The sequence below is a fragment of the Chelonus insularis genome, unplaced genomic scaffold (assembly GCF_013357705.1).
Source record: "Chelonus insularis isolate UGA/USDA-ARS -01 unplaced genomic scaffold, ASM1335770v1 contig_94_pilon, whole genome shotgun sequence".
Classification (NCBI taxonomy): Eukaryota; Metazoa; Arthropoda; class Insecta; order Hymenoptera; family Braconidae; genus Chelonus; species Chelonus insularis.
The window spans coordinates 1,914,404-1,936,285 of NW_023276783.1; the positions used below are offsets into that span (position 1 = coordinate 1,914,404).

General features: G+C 29.0%; 5 protein-coding genes across 9 annotated transcripts; 3 read left to right on the forward strand and 2 right to left on the reverse strand.

Annotated features, from left to right (window-relative positions):
* The first annotated feature begins 1,940 nt into the window (after positions 1-1,940).
* LOC118072672 (uncharacterized) lies at positions 1,941-3,747 on the forward strand. The gene is made up of 3 exons (XM_035092714.1): positions 1,941-2,316; positions 2,378-2,739; positions 2,824-3,747. Exons 1-3 carry the CDS (start codon positions 1,995-1,997, stop codon positions 3,025-3,027), a joined length of 888 nt encoding a protein of 295 aa, XP_034948605.1. The 5' UTR covers positions 1,941-1,994; the 3' UTR covers positions 3,028-3,747.
* Positions 3,748-4,074: 327 nt separating this feature from the next.
* On the reverse strand, positions 4,075-6,446 carry LOC118072673 (glucose-induced degradation protein 4 homolog). 4 transcript variants are annotated; one of them, XM_035092719.1, is made up of 5 exons: positions 6,012-6,446; positions 5,677-5,853; positions 5,330-5,497; positions 5,019-5,251; positions 4,075-4,831 (listed from the first exon to the last, which is right to left on the reverse strand). In XM_035092719.1, exons 2-5 carry the CDS (start codon positions 5,821-5,823, stop codon positions 4,768-4,770), a joined length of 612 nt encoding a protein of 203 aa, XP_034948610.1. In that variant the 5' UTR covers positions 5,824-5,853; positions 6,012-6,446; the 3' UTR covers positions 4,075-4,767. The 4 variants fall into 4 exon arrangements, with proteins under 4 accessions (XP_034948610.1, XP_034948607.1, XP_034948609.1 ...); XM_035092716.1 differs by having other exon boundaries at positions 5,997-6,446; XM_035092718.1 differs by having other exon boundaries at positions 5,677-5,898; positions 6,012-6,445.
* A 420-nt stretch (positions 6,447-6,866) lies between these two features.
* LOC118072671 (sorting nexin-8-like) lies at positions 6,867-12,490 on the forward strand. The gene is made up of 9 exons (XM_035092713.1): positions 6,867-7,288; positions 7,828-7,955; positions 10,226-10,358; positions 10,505-10,698; positions 10,775-10,892; positions 10,970-11,429; positions 11,508-11,724; positions 11,794-11,982; positions 12,059-12,490. The coding sequence occupies exons 1-9, from the start codon at positions 7,264-7,266 to the stop codon at positions 12,167-12,169; spliced, it is 1,575 nt and encodes a 524-aa protein (XP_034948604.1). The 5' UTR covers positions 6,867-7,263; the 3' UTR covers positions 12,170-12,490.
* A 323-nt stretch (positions 12,491-12,813) lies between these two features.
* On the forward strand, positions 12,814-16,288 carry LOC118072556 (UPF0472 protein C16orf72 homolog). 2 transcript variants are annotated; one of them, XM_035092525.1, is made up of 5 exons: positions 12,814-13,442; positions 13,781-13,852; positions 14,180-14,351; positions 14,543-14,688; positions 14,866-16,288. In XM_035092525.1, the coding sequence occupies exons 1-5, from the start codon at positions 13,250-13,252 to the stop codon at positions 15,006-15,008; spliced, it is 726 nt and encodes a 241-aa protein (XP_034948416.1). In that variant the 5' UTR covers positions 12,814-13,249; the 3' UTR covers positions 15,009-16,288. The 2 variants fall into 2 exon arrangements, with proteins under 2 accessions (XP_034948416.1, XP_034948417.1); XM_035092526.1 differs by having other exon boundaries at positions 13,327-13,458.
* A 331-nt stretch (positions 16,289-16,619) lies between these two features.
* Sans (SAM_USH1G_HARP domain-containing protein Sans) lies at positions 16,620-21,191 on the reverse strand. Its single transcript, XM_035092524.1, has 7 exons — positions 20,897-21,191; positions 20,028-20,171; positions 18,388-18,660; positions 17,976-18,270; positions 17,593-17,901; positions 17,196-17,391; positions 16,620-16,997 (listed from the first exon to the last, which is right to left on the reverse strand). Exons 1-7 carry the CDS (start codon positions 20,917-20,919, stop codon positions 16,747-16,749), a joined length of 1,491 nt encoding a protein of 496 aa, XP_034948415.1. The 5' UTR covers positions 20,920-21,191; the 3' UTR covers positions 16,620-16,746.
* Between the last annotated feature and the right edge of the window lie 691 nt (positions 21,192-21,882).

The following is a 21,882-nucleotide window of genomic DNA, read 5'->3' on the forward strand; positions in this document are numbered from 1 at the left end:
ATTTTGTTGGCAGTTATTAATAATTAAGTAATTTACGATGATAAATTAATTTATAATACTTTCATGCCTGCAATGCGGAAAAATAGAATGTGATGTTCAGATTCGTCCGTTTTTAAATTATTGCATGAAACCGTAAAAATGTTAATTTATCATTTCAAGATAAATTGTAGACTTCATTAAATTATATTATATGTACATACATTACTAATATTAATATGACAAATATTTTAATGTTAATGTTTGCAATTTGTTAATGGATAGAGAAATGCGTAACGCTGCTTAGAAATTATAAGACATTATAATACAAAACACTAAGCAATCAATGCACTTCTCTATTAACTAGTCTTTTGAATAATCTGATAATAAACCAGGCTCTAAATTAACAATACAAATAACAAAAATGAGTGATAATCCAAAGTCATGAATATGCGTACTGTAGTAACTATAAACTAAAATCATTAGATTGTTGCAAATATTTTTACAAGTTCCATTTTTATGCTCGATATTTACTTAAATCACTATTTTAATGGAGTTTTGTACCACACATTTATTAACAAATGTTACTAATTTAAGAAAATTATATAAAGAAAAAAAGAATTTCAATTTATAAATTTACTTGCAACAACTTAATGTTGAAATAAAAATTTCAATCCTGCAGGTTCAAATTCAGGAAAATTTCGTTTAGTTTAATTCTATCAATTTTTTCTTCAATTTTCTGTTCTGAATGGCATGCAATTATCTAATATAAGAGGTTTATTCGTCTTAAATTGAAGCAAAAATGAAGGTAATATACAGAAAGTTAAAGCGGTTAGAACTTAGACACCGTCCTTATATTCATTTAACTCATGTTCTTATATTTTTTTATTTTTTTTTACTACATAAACCAAAATGTTTCTATAACTCAATGTACATAAAGTTATCTATCAGATAGAGATTTTTCTTTTACAAATGTTTTAAATATTCAATTTACAAGAGCATTTACGACATGAGTAATAATTGACTTCCATATTAATATAAATAATGTGTGAGACTAGTAATTTTCACTTTCACCTGTCATTCTCTCAGATCATAAATAGCCCACAGAAGAAAATGATTACTTGATCTTCTTTGATGGACACAAATCAATCTCAGAGTATGATTGTGCCATGAAAAACAAATTATATTCCGTCTTTTACTGGAAAAAATGTTGCTTAATACAGCCAGAAGATTCTCTACCGACAATATGATTAAATGAATTCAAATTGTCGAGATTTATTTTTTAAATATTTATCGACGTATCAAATAAATAAATGAATAGACACGCAGTAGAATTTTATGAGAACAAAAATTAATGACTGAAAAATTAGCAATATTCTTTATAAATTAATTTGGTGTGTAAATATTATTGAAATTGTTACATCTTGACATTCCATTTACACAGCCAGATGTAAAATAAAAATTAAAAAGCCAATTATAATATTGAGATAATTCACTACTGCGTATCAGATATTATGTGGGATATGAAAAATACGGTTAAAGCTGAACATATTTTTGTACACCATGTATAAAGTATGTTAGGAAATTGCCATTTATCATTCAATCAGTCTTTTCTCCGTACATCTGCCGTTGAATGAAAAATAAAAAATTTAATGATAAATAAGAATAACAGGGAACTCATGATATAAATTAACATATTTTAACCACAAAGAAAAACCTCGTAAACATTATAAAAAGAAAATGTTATAAATTTCTACATGTCATGTTACTTACACCAAATTAATGATAAAATGTATCATATAATATACATGTAATATTTATTTATCTATAATTACATCTTGCTATACTTGTAATAACAAATAATACAATATTGAAATTTGCAATTTATGGTCTCTGTTTTATTACACGATTGTATTTTATTTTTTCGTCTTTTTTTATGTTTGCCACCAAATATAAATATTTATTGGCATACGTTTTATCTTTTTAATTATTTTCAGAGTTAAATTTTTTAACAAATAATGTTTCTAAGAAATCAAAAGTCAAGTAAAAATAACCATACCTCTTCTACTAGTAACGTTGATCCAATTCCACAGTCCTTAAAAGAAGTGATAGGATTGATGGACTCGATAAATAAAAACCTTGAAGATTGTGCTATGGAATGGCAATCAAAAGTTTCAAAACAGCAATGGAAAATGTTAAATACCGAATTTGGAGGTGAAAAGTCTCGAGACTTATCTCTGTTATCTAGAACTTATTTTGCTGATGAAACTCTAGATGATGCTTTCCATAAACTTCTAGCCTATGTTAGAACTTTCATGGAATATTTAAATAGTTTTACAGGTATAATATATTCATGATGATATTTTTTATTGACTCACTAATGATTAATTATTTTTGACAGCTCTTTTACAAGGTGAACGTTCGATATCTATTCCTGGAGATAAAAAAGATGTTGGAATTCAAAATTCTGACCACCTACTTTCTGACGCTAATGAGATTTCGAAAGAACCCGTAGTAGCTCCATTAGACCTTTCAATACTGGATAAAAGTTCAAATCTTTCAGAAACTCGAAGAAGAAGTAAAAGACTTGCTGAAATTTCAGCTTCTAATGTTCAACAATGCTTTGCTGATTTAATAAAAGCAAAGATTGAACTTGATACTAAATTTTTGGGTTTCGAAGCAGTTCTGAATGGTGATTCTGACAATTTATCTCCTCCAACAGAAGAAGTTTATTGCCTTTGTCAAATTTGCTCTAATGTTTTAGTAAGAGATTGAAAGAATTATTATTTTTATAGTTATTAGTATAGTTAAATGATTAGTGGTGTTAATAGTTATTTCAACATTTAGGGAACAGTCATAGAAAATCAGAAAGTATTGAATGATGCAATGTCAAAACCAAAGATGCGAAGAACAACTACGCCAAGCCCTAAGAAGCTTGGAAGATCATCGGCAAGACTGTGGAAAAAGAATGAGCGCAGAAAGCAGTCTGTATCTTTAGTGAATATGACAGATGAATCAATGATTAGCCCAAAGAATATGAAAAATGTATGAAAATCATTGTCAGTAAAAGCATGTTTCTTAGGTTTAAAAATTAATCGAAAGGTAGATCCTTAATAAACAAACATATTTACTTTTGGAAATATTTTATAAACATCTCTTGAGTTAATCGTAGCAGCACAATTAATGGTTTTGTTACAATAAAATATGAAATATATAGATTTTTGTTATTATTAAACATAAATAAATTTTTAGTGAATTGTACAGCAACTCGGATATCAGATATGAATTAAAGTATTTCTCAGATCTTATGTAAATCTCATTTAATGAAAAGGAAGATCATTGAAATAACCAGTCAACCGATTGCATTAGCGTTCTACAACGATTATTAAGACTAGAAATAATGTACATTACTCACAATATATCACATATCAGCTATAATACGCAAAATGTTACCACAATGGGTGACAAACAGCTTGAGATTTTTTAAAGTACTTTATTATTTTATTCAGGGGCCATCTGAGTATCACAATAATTGCTGTATTTTGCAATTTCTTTGTTTACCTACGCTGTGTTGTCAATTAATTTAATGGCAACAAAACTAAATATGCGTAGATCATAAATATACTAGATAAAAATTCTGATATTTCTCATAATTATGTGAACATCCATATTTAATAATAATAATAATAATATTATTTATAAATTTTATAAATACGCAATAAAATCGCAAAAATTTTAATTAAATTTCTGATTTAACATCGAGTGCATATTCCTTACGCAAATACATAAATATATCATCTTAATTTTGGCCGACTAATTATTTTTTATATTTAATATAAAAAAATATACTTAAAATGTGACGCAATATAATAAATAATTCGAGTATTGATGATACTATATTTATAAAATATTATGAGATAAAGCTATCATAATCGCACCAATTTACGCTAATGTCGATCGATTTTACAATGTATAAACAAGCAGATCTCATGGTAAAAATAAACATTTAATTTCATTATGCAAAAAGTTGAATACTAAGTATCCCAAAACTAGTTAAAGATATGTATAAAGTAGATTAAATAATAATATTTACTCAAATGATAACAAAAAAATTTATAAATTTATTATAACAAAAGTTTTTACATTTGTCATTTATATAATTGTTTAAAAGCGTTTGATGCTGCGAGGCACTACATTCCTCTTTATTTATAATATCATAATCCTGATATTAGTTTTTTTTTCCTATTACGAAAATATCAGATATATTAGATGATTTGCATCTATTAGTCTTATTAAAATAATTTGTTCACAAATAAATTTTAGAAAAAAATTGTCGTCGTGAAAATATTAAGGCGGTTTAAGCAACCTCAAATATTCGTTCTTGATTATTTTTTTACAAAGTATTCTTAAACGAAAAAACATGGTATACAAATAATATGATTGAAAATAAGTAAAATATTCCGAATGATTAACTAGCTTCTCAAAAATATGTTTGATCAATAAAAAACAGATAAAGAAGATTCTATATTATTATTGTACTTTTTATAGATTAATTATCCTCATTCAGTTTTATTCCGTAAAAAAATTAAAGAACGAATATTTTATTACATATTTTTGTCATTTCTCATTTATTTGTTTACTAATAATTACTGGGCAATATTTTCCTGCTGACTTATTTTGTTACCGCTCAAAGCGCCTTTAAACTGATTTGATAAAAAATGAGATCTGTTTGCTCAATAAAGAAGACAGACAAATAAAAATATTGACGTTGGAGTTTCACATGCTTTCATTTCACCTGAATTCATAAATTTGTATACTGTGCTCTGGAACATGTCTTAAGTTGAGGGATTGATACCTAGAATATTTTATAAGATTATTTTAATTGTCCTTCTATTGTTATCATTAATCATAAGATAAAAATACCAATTATAATACGGCTAATCTTTATCCTAAGATGCTTAAATACTTTAATATAAATCTTTGATTTCTGCATTAAACAATCAGGTATTTTTATCTTATTTTAAGAAAACAATTAAGGTTACCACTCTGAACTTCGATGATAATAATAACCCTCAATAGAGGCAGCAGACTTTTCAAAACAAATATAATAAAACCCGGCAAAAGATGCACCGTTAATATCCTTGATTGTATGATCCGGAACTAAAAAGTGTTCCTTCCATCTCATAAAAACAAAATCAGTTCCTTTTAATGCTTCGTAATCAAAAGTATCAGAATTAAAAGTCTTGGCATATTGGCAAAAGGATTCAAATTTACTCTAAAAGAGAATAAATTTTGATTAATTTGTTACAAATATATAAATATATTATCTTCAAATAATATTTAAAATTAATACCCAATGTTTCTTATCAACGTCTTCGTCAGCATCCCATTTTCTAGTAAGGAATGGATATTTTTTTGATATTATTTCTCCATCAAAGAAAGTCGTAAGTGTTGGAAATTCTTCAGTTAAGCCTTTAATTTTCAGGTATCCACATAAGTAGCTATTTTCTTCATCCACATGCTGTGGAAATAGATATTCACTGATATTATTTCCAATTAAATAATGATAAATTCGTCAATGATCAACCACGCGTTAGTAGATAAAAAATAAACAAAAACTATAATCTAAATTTATCTAAATTGGTTGATTATTTGTGTATCGACAGTAATGATGATAAATATTAAATTATTCTATCTTACCTGTAATACTACTTCAACATCATAACTATTTCCTTTTGATTTTTGTGAACCTTGAAATCTAGATCCATTGTATAGAAGAGATTTAGTAACCCCTGGTTGTTTAGAATTAGCAGGTGGAGGTGGAACAACATCCACTTTAACCGGCATCCTCTTTGGTTCTAGCAAAAACTCTAGACCCTGTTGAGGAGTAAATAAATCCTCATCCCAAATGTTTGATAACAACTGTCAGTGATTTGTGTAGGATTAGTTTGGTACTTTTAAGAATTCTTGAACTCAGGAACGACAAGTCAGGAACGTAAAGAGAACGTTTATAATCTAACCTTTGAAATGCTTACTTGTCCACTGCCACTCCCCGAACACTCAATGTTCAACTTGATGAACGAGAATTCTTCTAGAAAATACTCGAAACTTCAAATTTACGCACAAATAGTACTCCGTCAAACACTGCACTGTTGATTTGACGTCAAAGAAAAGAGTAAAAGGTCGTTGTGTGATGCTGAATAGATACCGGATGTTCGTTTCAGGTATTTTTGCTATAAAAATGGCGGATTTTATACCACACTCCAAAATTTAATTCATTTAATTCTAAAAGTTTTTCACATCAAAAATGTAATTTCTGTTGAATTAAGAAAACAATGGATCAAGAAAATATATTTTTATTCGTTGTAAAATTTTCAGTCGAATTCTTGACAATCGATCGATCTTCGATAAATAAGTTGCAAAAAATGGAACATGTCAGACAAAAGAAAGACACACACAGAGAAACAAATGTATATGGCGCCTACATGTTTTTCTTTATCAACAAATAAAGGAATTCCCATTTGAATTCACCATCTAGTATCATTTTAATCACTTTATGGAAGTGCAAAATTTATTTTATTTTGAGTCTTCAGCTTCATAAGTCTAAAAACAAGATCATTTTACATGTCACTGACTAAATGAATCATTAATTAAAAGGTATTAATTTTCAGTTTATATCAATAAAAAAAATTAATAAAACAATTAACATATGGAGTAATTACTCGACTTTTTCATAGTTCCCGCTTATTTTGACTTCGACTCACACAACTGTTGATAAAAATCTTTATCATTTATTTTAGCTCAAGTTGATAACGCAGTGTCATATCAGAGAGAGCGCTGGATGGCCGTGTTTACAATTGTTAAATTTCAAAAACAGCGAAGTGTGGAAGAAGAGGGAGACAAGGAAATGGATCCGGATTGTCGAGAACTGGTTTGGAGTGGGCTTCTATCGTAGTGCTGTCAGTTGGTTGCGAATGCAGACTTTTCTCTACCAGGCACGAGCAGTTACACGCCGCATGGCAATGGCGTACGACGTACCATTAAATTCTATTCCAGACATTTATTTGTTCCCATACCAAGAGCACGACGTTTGGTTATTAAAGTGTCGAGTGTGGTTATTACACATCAATCATTTGTGTTATACAAACAACTCGATTAATTAAATGTGTGTATTTGAGCGTTAAAGTTATCTTCATTTATATTGTTTTAACGAGAGACTAAAGAGGTGTAATCTAAAGAGAAAATCACAGGTTCAAACCATTATTTTGCAACACGTCAACGTTCAATATGGCGTCAACTGATTTGTCATCTGGTAAACATATATTCGCTTTTATTTCACTAATTATCATATGATACCGTTATTTTTTGGAGTACATTAGTGGCTTGAAGATATAACAATTTTATAAGACATTTGTCATTCCTGCAAATTTATGTATCTAAAAAGTATTTGCTCATCATCTAGTGAAGCTTAATCCAACTTTGCTTCTTGAAAAGTAGTTTATTAAGAAGAAATGTATTTTAAAAAAATTTTCTTTGAACATTTTAAGTTAAAAGAGTAGTTTCACCAAATTTCCATGGTTATATATATATAATGAGTTGAAATATAAAGATAATTATTATAACAAAGTAATCACGCTATTTACTTTTTCATCACGGAGAGTTCGATGCTCAGACATTCTCTTAAATTTAAAACCACAAGAGTTTATTTAAATTATGATTTGAGCTACACAAAGAGATAAATAACTGTTATATATATTAATGATACTTCTTCATTATTTCAGCTTCATTTAATTTACAATTTTTCTTTACAACAATGTACACTCATGGTAGTAATTTATTTTTTTTTTTCAGGATCAATTCCACCTTTCTACCGGGAAGTTCATGAGAAAATTTGTTCACCCACAAGCGGAAATGTCGAGCGTGAAGTTTTTAAATCACTGCTTGTCAAGTCTCAATTAAACAGTGCAATTTTGAGTCAAGTAAATAATTTTTTTTCTATTAGAAAATCAAAAAATCAATTTTCTATCCTTTGAGGAAAATTTTCTCCCCCTAGTATTTTGAAAAAAGAAAGTACAATTTTCCTCAGATAAATATTCGTACGTAATAACATATAATATTGCGTATAACAATCATACATTTTTTTTGAATAGACACTTTATTTAATATTGACTGAATAATCTTATCGATAAAAATTTCTAATCTGTCTTATTCAATCATGTGAAACATTTGATCGTCCATTTTCAATTCATGCCTTACGAGGTTATATAATGATAATCATTAATATTTTATAATCAACTGCAAATTCATGAGATCTTTGTTATTTAATAAAAAAAATACATTCTTTGAATTCAAATAATTCATCAAGAAGATCTAACATTAAATATACTTAATGTTTCAATCATTCAAAAGTGCAATAAATAAGGAAGGAAAAAAAAAGTATCTAAGGGTTATTTTAAGAACAAATAAGATAGTAGAATGGTTTTTATACTTTTTTAAAAGATACTACCAATGATTCACCTGAATTTCGTTTTTTTCGCAATCTACTTTTGTTTTTTTGAATGATCAAAACTTTAGATACGTATCATCAATTATTTATTTTTATATCGAGTTGAAATTTAATTAACGAGTTTTTAAGCAATAAAAAAGAATTTGCATGTAAATTTTTCTATACTTACAACTGTAATAATGATTAGTATATTGAAACGACAGAGTTAGCTTCTTCATCCCTTTCTCTTTTCTCTGCTTATTTTGTCTTTTTCCTTGGATTCCTCCGACATTGTCGTTGATTCAACGAAAGGTAAAGAGGCAATCAAGAGAATCATTTAATGTTCTTTCCTCCTATCTTTTTATCCATCTCTTTATTCTTTTCATCTCTGTTTCTCCATTTGATGGCTATTTATTTCGTTCTTTCTCACTCATATTAACATTCTTGTCCTTGTCAACTGTTCAGACACTTGATCAAGCGATGACTCCTGGGAATTGACTATCCAGACAATATAAAATTATTGTCCTCGCTGGGATCATTTAATCAAGAGAACGCCTCCTGCTTTAATTTTTGTATATAGATAATGTTTAACTTTAACTTGGTGACAAAACAAATATTGGAATAAGAAAATACTTTAAATTACCTACCAGCACAACTTGAAAGTTGTTTTTATATTGTTAAGAAAAGAATAATCCTTTAGATAAACTTAAATTTTTTCTGAAGACAAAATTCTGAAAAATTATTTTATTCAACCAAGCTAAAGATTACTTTATGACTTAACATTAACCAGAAAACATATTATAGAGTGATTCAATCCATTTCTAATCATTAATTATAGACAAAGTAAACGTCAACAATGCATGACGTGACGTTGAAAAAAGAAACAAATTATCCTATTAGAGTTTCCGTAGAAAATATAACAAGTCATTAATCTGATTATGATTCTGCAAATATTTTTACATAATATTTCATTGACATCGTTTAATAAGCTTAAGTTACAAATATATCATTTTGATCATAAATATCATTCAGAAACAGATCTCTTTAATCATGCTCCAATAAAGAAACAAAATTCACATGACACATTTTTTATATTTAATTGATCGATTCGGGTTAGTTACTAAATAATTTCTAATTAATCAAGTAAACTAGAATTGTCGAACATTTTTTTTTATTCTTTTAAGTTTATTGATTAATCAATCGTTGCGGTTTAATGACACTTGATTGAATAAAAAAAAGATCACTAATGGCGAGGGTCTTTTCGAGTCGATTAAATGTAGATAATTTGACAATTATATTGATGATATATTATTTACACTACTGAATGAAACTTATATAAAAAAACTTGAAAATGTTATATTGCAAAATTTGTTTTAATCATCCAATTAAGATAACATGAATAACAAATCATTGCAATACATACATAATATTTTTTTTATACAATTGATTAAAGATACCTTATTTTGAATTGGTTTATTTTCATTTGAATGTAGTTTAAAGTATTTTGTTCCTACCGCATTATAAGTGATAAACCAACTAATGTACATCATATTGAATACGTCACTGTGATATCTCCGGATGCTCAGAGCAGCGTATTACATGATAGTCTAATCATAGGCCACTCACGCAAACATGTATATATAAGTAATCATCGCCAATATTTTCCCAACTCGTTATATTCAAAAGCTTTGTCCTTACAGGTGTTTTTTAACAATAATATTTTTCTTATAATTGTTAATATATTTTTTTTTGTTTCATTAACAGATATGGGAATTAGTGGACAGTAAAACCGGATATCTAAGCAGAAGTGGGCTATACAAAGGTCTTGCACTTGTTGCATTTGCTCAACAGGGCAAACAACCAAGTGACAAACTATTAGAAAATGCAGAATCTCAAGGTTTATAATTTTTTTATTGAATAATTATATAATTAATCATATCTATGATAATTTCATTGATTTTATTAATTACTATAATATAAACATGATGATGATGAAGTGTGAATTAAAAAATTATAATTTTAATTTTATTAATTGATATTTAGAATTACCAGTACCAGTTCTTGGTGATTTATCAGAAGTAACACTTCTTGCTCAAAGATTGTACAAAGGAAATGGCCCATCAAAGTTGAATATGACGTATTCGGAAATATGTAAGTTAGATACTATAGAAGTAAATTTAGTGCCTGAAAGAAAAGGAATATTTTTAAAACATGTAGAATATCAAGTAACAAGTAAGGTAAATATTTTTTTTATTATTTAAATACATTTATTATTTTCTAAATAAATTGATTAATCTCAATTATATTTTCTAGGCTTTTAATTCACTAGTTCATAGGAGATACAATGATTTTGTTGCCCTCCATGAATTACTTCTTCAAAGATTTCCTTATCGATTAATACCAAAACTACCACCTAAAAAAATGGTTGGAGGTAGAATAAAATAATTTTACAGACTAGTTCATTTAATTCAATTTATAAAACACTAACATATTCATATTATGTTAAAGCTGATTCACAATTCCTAGAAGAGAGAAGACGTTCTTTGTTGCGGTTTCTTACTTTAATAGCTCGTCATCCGGTTGTGAGAAATGACCCGATTGTACACTTTTTTTTCACATATACTGGAGAAGAGACCCAGTATAAAATTCGTGAGGTATTTAGACGTGTTCCAGATGAATTTGCAACGTCTGAATTATCGTCACGAGCAAAAGAACTTGTACCACCTGAAACATTGACAGAGTTTGCTAATAGTCGAGATCAAATTAGAATGATACTTTATGGAATATCAAGGCTAAAAAATATTGCTGATTGTTTAGCCTTACGATCACATTCTTATGCTGCTGACATGGCTGAATTAGGAACACAATTAAGTAATTTAGCGTCTGAACCTCATGGAAATAATGGTTGGGCTAGTGGGGGTTCTACCATTTGGCAAGATATGAAGAAAGGTTTCAGAATAATTTCTAAGTAAGAATTATTTCTATAATTGTTTATTTTATGAAAACAAAATTGAATGTAATTAATTTTTTAACTATTCTCTTAAAGGGAATTCAACCTACTGTCAGCGCGAGCATTACAACAAGCAGTCAGAGAAGAAACAATGGTCTGTGAGAGGTTAAACTTTCTCCTTGATGTATTAGTAGCTCACAGAACTCTTTGTGAAAGACATGAACGAGGAGTAAGCGCTGACCATCAGCGAGCTCTGTCAACTATGCTTGCTTTGAAAAAAAAACAGATGCAAGGAGTTATTCGTGGTACAGATGTAAGCATTTTTTTCATTTAATCATTAGTTGGAGGAAGTTTGGATTGGAAAAAATAAATCTTTTTACAGGCTGATACAGTAGAGTATCTGGAGAATAAAATGGTGGCTCAAGAGTCTGTGATTGCAAATGTAGAGCTGAGGAATTTATTTTCTTTGCATTGTCTTCATATGGAAACACAACTTGTTCATGCTCATCTTGAAATTCTTGCCACAGTTTTACAAAGCTTAGTTAAGGTTCAAATTCGTGGTCATTCTGAGGTAAAATCATATCTATAAACTAGTTCAAATTATAAATCAAGCCTGTTTATTAATAAAAAAAATCAAATTTTTGCAGTTAGCTGAAGTATGGCAAATGATTGAACCAACAATAATGAAATGTTTACCTGAAAAATCAGTGATAGATACAAATGGAACAACGAATCGAGAAGATAAAATTGTTATATGATATATTTTGAATTATAAATACAGATATTTTATTAGTTTTTTACAAGATCTGCATTTATTTAAAAAAAAAATGAATATTTTCATACGTTTGTGATAGTGCAATAATGAAATTTTTACAAATTTGAAATTTTATAGAAAAAAATAATTTTTCGACATCATTTGAATTGATGATGAACATCAGAATTAGCTTTATAATATTTAAATCGTACTTAATACTATTTTATTGATATTATATTTTTAAAGAATGAAATTTTACTGAAATGTATATATTTTTTCAAAGATGTATATAACTGTTAAATTTGTACACATTTGATTGTTAATGTACTCGTCATAGAATAATTACTGCTACTGGAATTGTTATAAAATTTTTACAATAAACATTAATAAAGATCTTTTTATTCGAATAAATATAAATCTATTAATTGTTATTTACTTTTGACTTATTAAATGTCATTTCAATCATAAAATATGTATTTCATTGAAAAAAAAAAACGTAGAAGAGGAAACTACGTTGTAATTCGAATTTTCGCGGTAATTTTTATACTATATGGTTGCTAGGTGGTGTTAACGGTTTGTTTTAATTTACCTTCTGAGTTACCATACTTGAATTTCAGGTTTTTATTTATGCTGATCAGTAGTGGGGAAACAGTTGTAGGAATGGTTTGGTGGTTAAATTGTGTTGCGTTGTGAGTAGTGTACCCAAAGAAAACCTTATTTTGTTGCAGAAGCGATAATATTCGCATTGCTTTATGTTTTGTTAATGATAAAGTGTAGTGAGTTGATGTAAGTGGCTTCAATGCGCAAAGATAATTTACGGTTAAAAGAAGAGAGACATGAAAAATTGGTCTGTAATGGCCGCGACCTGACCTTCATTGGACTGGTCTGAGGAAGTCGATTGCCCGATCGGTCGTGCGTGTTTCTGGTGGAGGAGAAACCTCGTGGTTTCTCCTTTTACTTTCGTTATAATCATACGATTTCCTAAACGATTAAAAATTGTGTGGGTTGTATGTGAAGCGAAATAAAATATAAATAAAAGTAAAGTGTATCTCGGTGTACATACCCCGATCTTTAAGACGGAGTCATGAATGACGACAGAAGTGAGGAGGATCCCATAATGGATCTCTGGTACAGCAACTGGGAACAGCAGTGTATTGAAGCTATTGAATCAGAACCAGATTATGAGAGTCAATTGCACAATGAGAAGGAAATCTACTCGCAACAGATATGGACGGGTTTTCAGACTACAGCATCGGCCATTGCTCAACTGTACAAAGGCGAGAAGAAGAACTTGTACATTTTTTTTTGTCTCTCCCCCATGCACGCCATAAACGGCTCTCGACCGTCTATGGATCGTCCTCGTCTTCGTCCTCGCTTGTAGTTGTCGTTCATATATTTTTTTTTTTATCTCTCTTTTGCTTCATTAATGCAAAATGTGTATTCGTAACTCTGCCATTTTATTCGACATCCATTTTGTGGACATAATATTATTTTAATTTTAAATACCAATATGTTAAAGAGAGGACGCACGCGAGGATTACACATACGTTTGAAGTGCATTCCATAGAGCTTGAGTAATTAAAAAATTCTTAATGGGCTTTAAATCTTTTTTTAGATCGTACACAAGGAGCATCACTGTGGTTGCCCTTCCAAACAGCCGCAGGAACCGTCACGTCTCTTTATAAAGGTGCGTCAGTGATTGTTTATTATCGACTCAATTTATCGTTCCTTTTTACCTATTTTGTGTTTTTTCCCTACCCTCAGTCCCAACGAAATAGATACATTTTGTATACTGTTTTTTGTGCTACATTTCCACTACGTCATATTCAAAAGTCTCTGTGTGACGTAGTTCCAAAGATCAGCTGCTATATTACAATTAAAAACCTCATTATTTATGTGACGCAAAAGCCCATAATGATAAAAAATTGGGAAATAAGTCAATTAAGATATTTTCCTTACATGAACTGATAAATGACATTATGAAATTTCTATTGATTTATTGTTTTCTTAACAGGCTCACTCGAAGGTATGAGAAGATGTAGTGAATTAGGGTTAGAAATGGGAAGACAAAAACGTAGTAAAGAAATAATGAACTGGGCTCGTAAAAAGCGACGTATGATTCGAAGAGAAGATCTCTTAGCTTATTTAGCTGGAAAGCCACCACCACCTCGACCACACACTCATAGGTAACTACTTAATTATTGTTCAAGATTATAATCATTTATATTAACTTAATCAACATAAATTGTTGAATAATTTGAGTTAACTATTTTAAACAATCAATATAATAAAATTAATCATAAGTTTATTCATTAGCATACAATAAGTATTGTAAGTTCGATTTAGTAAATGTTATTTATTTAATTAATATTTATAGAAGTTCTCCTAAACCAAGAACGATGGTTTGTGGTTCACCTCCAACTCAAAGTAATGCGGGAAATATGGTTGTATCACCAGCACCAGAGCCAATAGATGATCAAGATACTAATCTCCACACCTTCAGGGAAGCTATTGCCTTATCTGGTAAATTTAACTTTTGTTTTGTAATTTTAATTTTGTTCGATCTGTTTTATCATCTCCGTTTATTTAATTTACTAATTAAGCGGTGTTAAAGATAAACATTAAATATTAGACCTAAGTTAGATATAATCTAATATAGTATTATAAAAGAAAGGTATTTCGATATGGAAAAAATTGCAGGATCACCAATGTCACGACGTACTGGGAGACAATCTGAATTGTCGGCGTTTATAAGCAGCGAATTTGCACGACATCATAAACGACCGGCTTCGCATGATGTAGACATGGGTTCTCCCACGCACAAGCGTTCACGCTTCATGTAACGAATCGCGTCGTTGTAAAATAGCCTTCGACCTCTCCATGTATTCTACTAAATCAAGTTAACGATAAAATATTTTTTTTGGCTCAAATACGGTCCCTTCTTTCATCGTCATATGTCACTTTGTTATGCGATGATAGCTGTATGCTAGTAAAATGTACATTACTTGCAACGCACTGTGCCTCGTTTCGCTTCTGGGTCTCAAGGTCGATAGAAAAATGCGAGAGCCATTCAGACTGCCGGGTTTGCATTAACGATGCAACTTTGATGTAAAGATTTTACCTTGGATCAATTTAAACATGTATTTGTTTATTTTTTAAATATTTATTTTGAATTAAATATCTCTTCTGAGAGATATCAAACGCTAGTGATCACAAAAAGTTATATTTATTGTGTACAACTCTTTAAACATCTCATTTGTAGATACGATGAAGGGCAGTCAAGTTTTTTTTAAACTCGTATTCTTATCGATTGAGACCCTAAGAATAATGCTTCGGAGACGAACGAGTATTATTGTTCGGTTGTAAATATAACGCTTAAATGATAAAAAACTGAAAATTGAAGCAAAAAAATTATGAAATAATTAGTTATCAAATAAACTCGTACTACATAATAATTTTAATGATATAGTAATATTAATTATTAATTAATAATTCATGATTATTGATAATATTGATTACCAGTGATTAATTTTCAATAACTTTATTCTTCGATAGTTATCGCAAAATTTCGATATCAAATTCTCCTGAATATATAAATTGTATATCTAAAGAAATTTTTAGTTTTTTTATTTATGTAATATACATCTATATAAAAGAATATGATTCTATACTTATAGATTAGTGATCATAATCACAATAGAATTTGATATTACAGACGATATTATGTAAAATTCAGGTACTATTATCAATTTTGTTTTTGGAGAAGAAAAATTAATGAAATTAAATATCGTCACATTAGGGATATTAAAAAATAGTCATCAATTTTATTGAAATGTTGATCTTGATTATTAAATTATTAACTTGATAAAATTTTTTATTATATTATGTATTAATAAGTAAGTAAATAGACAAACGACTTCTCTCGTTCACGTTGAATAAAAAAATGGCAAACATCTCAACGTTAACGCGAGCTTACGTGTGCAATAACATGTGAGACTCGTTCTCCTACGGGTATTCTGTTTCAGAATTGTACCCGACATGCGTTTGCTGAATAATAAATAAATAACATCTGAAAATGAATTTTATTCAAAATCAAAAATGTTATTGGTAACATTTAAGAATACGAACCAAATCATGCATCAAGATAATAAAAAGAAATTGATAAAATACAGATACGATGTAGGAGAAGAAAAGCGTGAAAGACACGTTATGGTGCTCTTATTTTTCTTCTTTTTCATCCCTGTATTCTAAATAATTGTGTATTTTTTGTGAAATATTTGAGTGAATGAACGATCGAATTGAGAAAAATGATTAACAATCGAATAATTAATTAATCATTAATACATAAGAGAATTTGTAATGTGTAAAACAAAACATTTATTACAGTTACACTTGTAAAAATATTCATCAAATTCTCTTATAATAATAGTTATAAATAAATAACAATGCGTTTTTTTTTTTAATTTCATCAAATTTGTTTCTATAAAATTGATGTATACAAATTGAAAATTTATAAATATCAAAACAAAATGAATTTCAGTGAATTTAAATAATTAGCACCTTTTATTATGAATAATATTCTCATAATTTACTGTCTTTTATTATGTTTTCTGGCGTATTTAACGCTGCTTTTCTGTTGGCTATTGCATTTGTAAGTTTTCGTTTTGGACCGAGGGGAAGTTTTAGTGCAGCAATATCACTTTCTGTCAATAACATCAATGCTTCCAAATCAATTTGTTCAGCTTCTAGAATTGATTGAATTGACGTAAGATTGTTTGCTACTAAAAATCGTTGTAGTGGACTCCACTCTTCATCAGTTTCATCTGTATCATCTGAAATTGAACAAATACCACAATAAATTCTTTATTTTTCATAAATAAATTTTTAAAAATATGTATATTTTTTTGTTGGTTAATTTATTTAATAAATCAGATTTTTAACATGTAAAGGGTTTTCAATTGTTTTCTTTAAATAACTTTTTCCATACGTCAGTAGTACTGGTATGTGATTGTAATAAAATAAATATTTACCGGATAATTGATCATCATCCCACATGCTTTGTCTCCTAGCTAAACTCCCTGCACTTCCAATGCTTATTTCTTCATTGTTATGACCATTCACAACATTTTTACGCTCGTTCATTGCACTGTCGAGTGAATCATTGACATACGTTTGTCGTTGATGATCTGGTTGCGTGATTGGAAGATTATCAAGTGTCGCTGTTATCTGTAAATAATAGATTGATACTTATCGTCACATTTTTTATGTTATTACATTGATTCAAAATGGTTAAACATATATTCAACAATAAAAAGTCAGTGACGTGTAATTTACAGTTAGATTGATATTATCCTAGAACTTTCGACGAATTGAGAATAGTTCAAATGATAATAATTGAATAGAAAATAATTATTTCAATAAATTTACCGATCTTCTAAAAGCGACAGAACCAAAACCAGGCCTGTTAAAAATGCTAGCTGGTTCTTGAAAGAGTACTGCCTCTTCTATGATATTTTTTCCTATTCTATTGGGTTCATTGTCATCTTCATCATAGTCACGATCACCAAGTAAGTCCGGGGTACTTTTAGCTTTACTAAGAGTACCCCAGACATCACTTATTTTACCACGTTTTCCGATTTGCTGTGCTTGAGTCTCGTACGTGCCAACGTACATCACTTCAGAATCCCTTCTCAGACCTGTCAAACTTCGCAATGATCTCTTGCCATCTCCTTCAATCTAGAACGTTTAACCGGACGTATTAAGTCAGTATACAGCTGACAAGCTGTCTTGTTTACATGAGTGACAATTACCTCAATAACTTTAAAGTCATCAGCAACAGCTTTCCTGGCAAGTGCTTTACGACAAACAGCACTACCATGTCTTCTTGTCGTGTTTGATGCTGTCGATATTGTTCCAACAATATCACTGAAAGTTTGTGAAGGCTTCATTCTACCTTTAAAAGTTAAAATACTAGGCCTGTGGGGTAAAATACTGTCTTCATTTATCGATTCAATGTCCATTTTCGCTCGGTCTTTTAACAATTTCTTTTGTTCTTTTTCTGCTTTTATATCAGCCATCTTTTGTCGTTTTACGTATTCTTTCAATCTAAAATAAAAAGAAAATAATCAGTTAGCTAATGTTTCTTAATTATCATCATTTTCAATGAATGCATTATTAAGTTTAAAGCCCTTTTTAATTTTTTATTTTAGTTAATTGATGTACCTTTTCTCAGCATCTTTTTCGGCCTTTTCACGTAGTAATTTGCTTTTCTTCCTATTAGTGGCTTCCTGTTCCGCTTGAGCAATGTCGAGAAATTGTAGAATATTTTCCCTTCCATTTATAGCTGCCAATTCCCGTGCTGAATGTCTATCAATGTCTAACGACCAGATGTTACATCCAAACTTTACTAAAAATTTTACACAATATTCATGCCCTCTGGCAGCTGCTAAATGGAGCGCCGTGTTGCCAAAATAATCTGTCTTATCAGGATCTCCTCTGTTAATGAAAAATACCAAAACATTATCTTAATGAAGCATTAATTTGTAGAAGAAGTTTCACTAGCTATTATTAAATTTTCAGTGAAAAGTTTTGAAGAAAAAAACATTGTTTTTTATTCTATCAAAGTGAATGGTGATAAAAAGCATTCACTTTGATGATTGAGTGAAAACGGAACAACATTAAATATAATGTATCGAATGGAGTCAATCGTTTTCTAATTTTTAAAGGAAAATTAAGGATTATTAATAGACAATATAGAAAAGGTTGAATAACATGATTCGTTCTGGCGCCTGGTCGTATGGTATAATGAGTATACAACAACACAGGTAATAAGAACGACTCTCCAACACCTTCTCTTCCCATTCCGGTACGTTCCGTTTCGTTTCATGTGCTCCGGTTTTATTTTGTTTAGTGCTCACTCGATTTTATGTTATTATCCACATGAATTCTTTGTCCTTGAAATATGTATCAGACTATCAAGTATTTATTACCCTATTAAGTCAAAGCAAGATGTAGAAATTTACAGATAAAATATTTTTTGTGAATTAAAATATGTATGCAGAAGCTGTTATGTATTTATTTTCATGTATAGAAGGCTTCAGTATATGGTATATATTTCTGCGGGGGGGCTTACTTAACCGCATTTCCGGTTTTTTAGGACCACCTGTCGTAGTTTATCCGGCCGTTCGATACATCAACTACCAAGTAAGTTGATTGTAGAGTTGAGTAATTATTAGCTTCAGCGGAAATTTAAATTTAACAAAAGAATTCATATGTTTATAAAGGAAGATGTCATTTTATTATTCATTTAAATATGACAGCAAATTTTTACAATGGAAACCAACGGACTATTTTTTGAATACGCATTGTTATTTTTTTTAACTAAACTAATTTATATTATTTCAATTTTAATATAATTGTGAAAATAATTTATTCTTACCAAAATGAAAACATATAGAGGTAATAAATATTTTTAATCTGTTATATTTTAATATAAATTTTTTTTTTGTTGAAATAAATCATTAAAATATTACCTTTAAATAATTTAAATTTATTAAAAAAACAAATGAAAATGAAAAACTTGAATATAGAGTGAAATGAATTATTATAAAATATAAAAACAAAAAAAAAAGAAGATCCAACAACAATCTAGTGGTTGCAGTTGAATGCAGCGCAATAATAGTCACAATAATAATCTTGTGTGACTCGTATTGCGGATGTCTGCTTTTATTCTTCATTGTTTTATTACATGGCTAATCGTTTATGCGTGAAATAAAAAAAAAAAGTAGTGAAACTGCATGATCTAACGACTTATTGGTTAGTATATTCATAATATATTTTATTGTGCAATAAAAAATACATACCCTCTGGCAACGAGCAGCCTTAGTGCATCCACGTGGCCTTCAAAAGCTGCCCACAGCGTTGGGGTCATTCCTCCGTCATCTCGAGTGTTACAGTCCTTTCGCGTTGCCTCTTTGAGGATCTCCAGTGCTCCATCACGAGCTGCCCTGTGTAAAGGAAATTAAAAAAGTTCCTTTTACATATTTATTTTTTTCTCTTTTTTTTTCCCCCAGACATTCTCTGTTATTTTGCGTTTCTAATAAAGTCTATGCATGATAAAGGAAAAATTGTTTTGCTCTGTTTCCTATTCATTTCTGCAGATATTTTCATGATGTCGAATAGTGTCAACGTTCCAAAACAACTTAAATAAGAGATGTTAGATAAAAATATCAATTAAAAAAAATCTCGAGTGAGACGAATACAACATGATAATTTCCCACTGCTAGACCATTTTTTTCTTCTATTATCATTGTTATTATTTCTTCTTAATTAATTATTTTCTCTTTTCAAACGTTGTCGTAATAATTTAAATCATTCTACAATTGGTTAACTTTGAAAAAATACCAATTATCAATGTTCGATATCCATTTATTGATTTCCTTACGATAATCTATTATCTACTTTTCTACTTAAATGTGATAGCAAATTTTCCGTTTAATTCTTGGAAATATTCGAGTGTTTTGTCAAGATTATTATTATCCACGATATACAGATGATGTTTTAGAATGATATTAATACAGTCAAATGAATATCAAAAATATGTTAATATTGTTTGAAATATTCACTGACTTGATTATTCAGTGAATAAATTAATGAACGAAATCGAAGAAAGGTTGATTTAATGAGTAATTAAGAGATAAGATGTTATGCAAAACAATTAATGAGAACTTACTTATGAAATCTTTCAGAGGACATTCTTTCACCTCTTTCCAATTGTTCGTTCAATATAAAATAACATTAATATCACGATAACAATTAATTGTATTTATTTAATTAATTGAGTATAATTTGAAATGCATTGAGTTATAAATATGGTATTAAATTGATGAAAAAGCTAATTAAAAATTTTAAATGCACGCAATTGGCAAAATTCTTTGCTGACTAGACGGTAAAAACAAAGAGAATACATGTAACTACGATATGTTGACCGGCATAGTATACTGAAAGCAACTGAAGCCAACTGAACCATCGACGCAGCAAATGTTCTTTACCTCCTTACTCACCTTGACTATCTTCTCCCTCTCTATTTTTTCGTCAATTTCCCCTCCATTCTCACCGGAATGCACCTGTTGTTAGACTAGTCGTGTGAAGTTTACACTATAGTATAGACTGTTTTCAGAGCAGAGTGAATGATCAAAATTATTGTGATTAGCTAACGAAATTCATTCTTTTGATTTGTAGTTTACTATTTAAAAATTGCAAAATTAATTTTCAATTAATTCTAAAGTAATGTAATAAATTTATATATTGTGGTCTAACTATTCTACATTAATACCTTCATTTCAACTGGAGTTACAAAAGTTGAACAAGAATCTAACCTTTATAATAAGTTTCAACAGTTTTATTTCTTCGTTGATTTATTGTTATTAATTAAATAAGTATTATCAGCTATTTTGAGAGTAATTCAAATGAATGAATTATTGTTAATAAATTATTAATGTTAACATAACGACATATATTTGAAAAATATCTTGTATCAGTAGTGACAGGAATAGTCAGTCGGGGAAAATAATGAATAAATAACGTGACATGCACTGAATATAATTGAGTAATGTAGTTATCATGGTTACAATATTTAAATAAATTAAATATAGTTCCTTATTACATATATTCCTAAAAGGTATCGTGTAAATAATAATTAAGGCATGTATATTTATT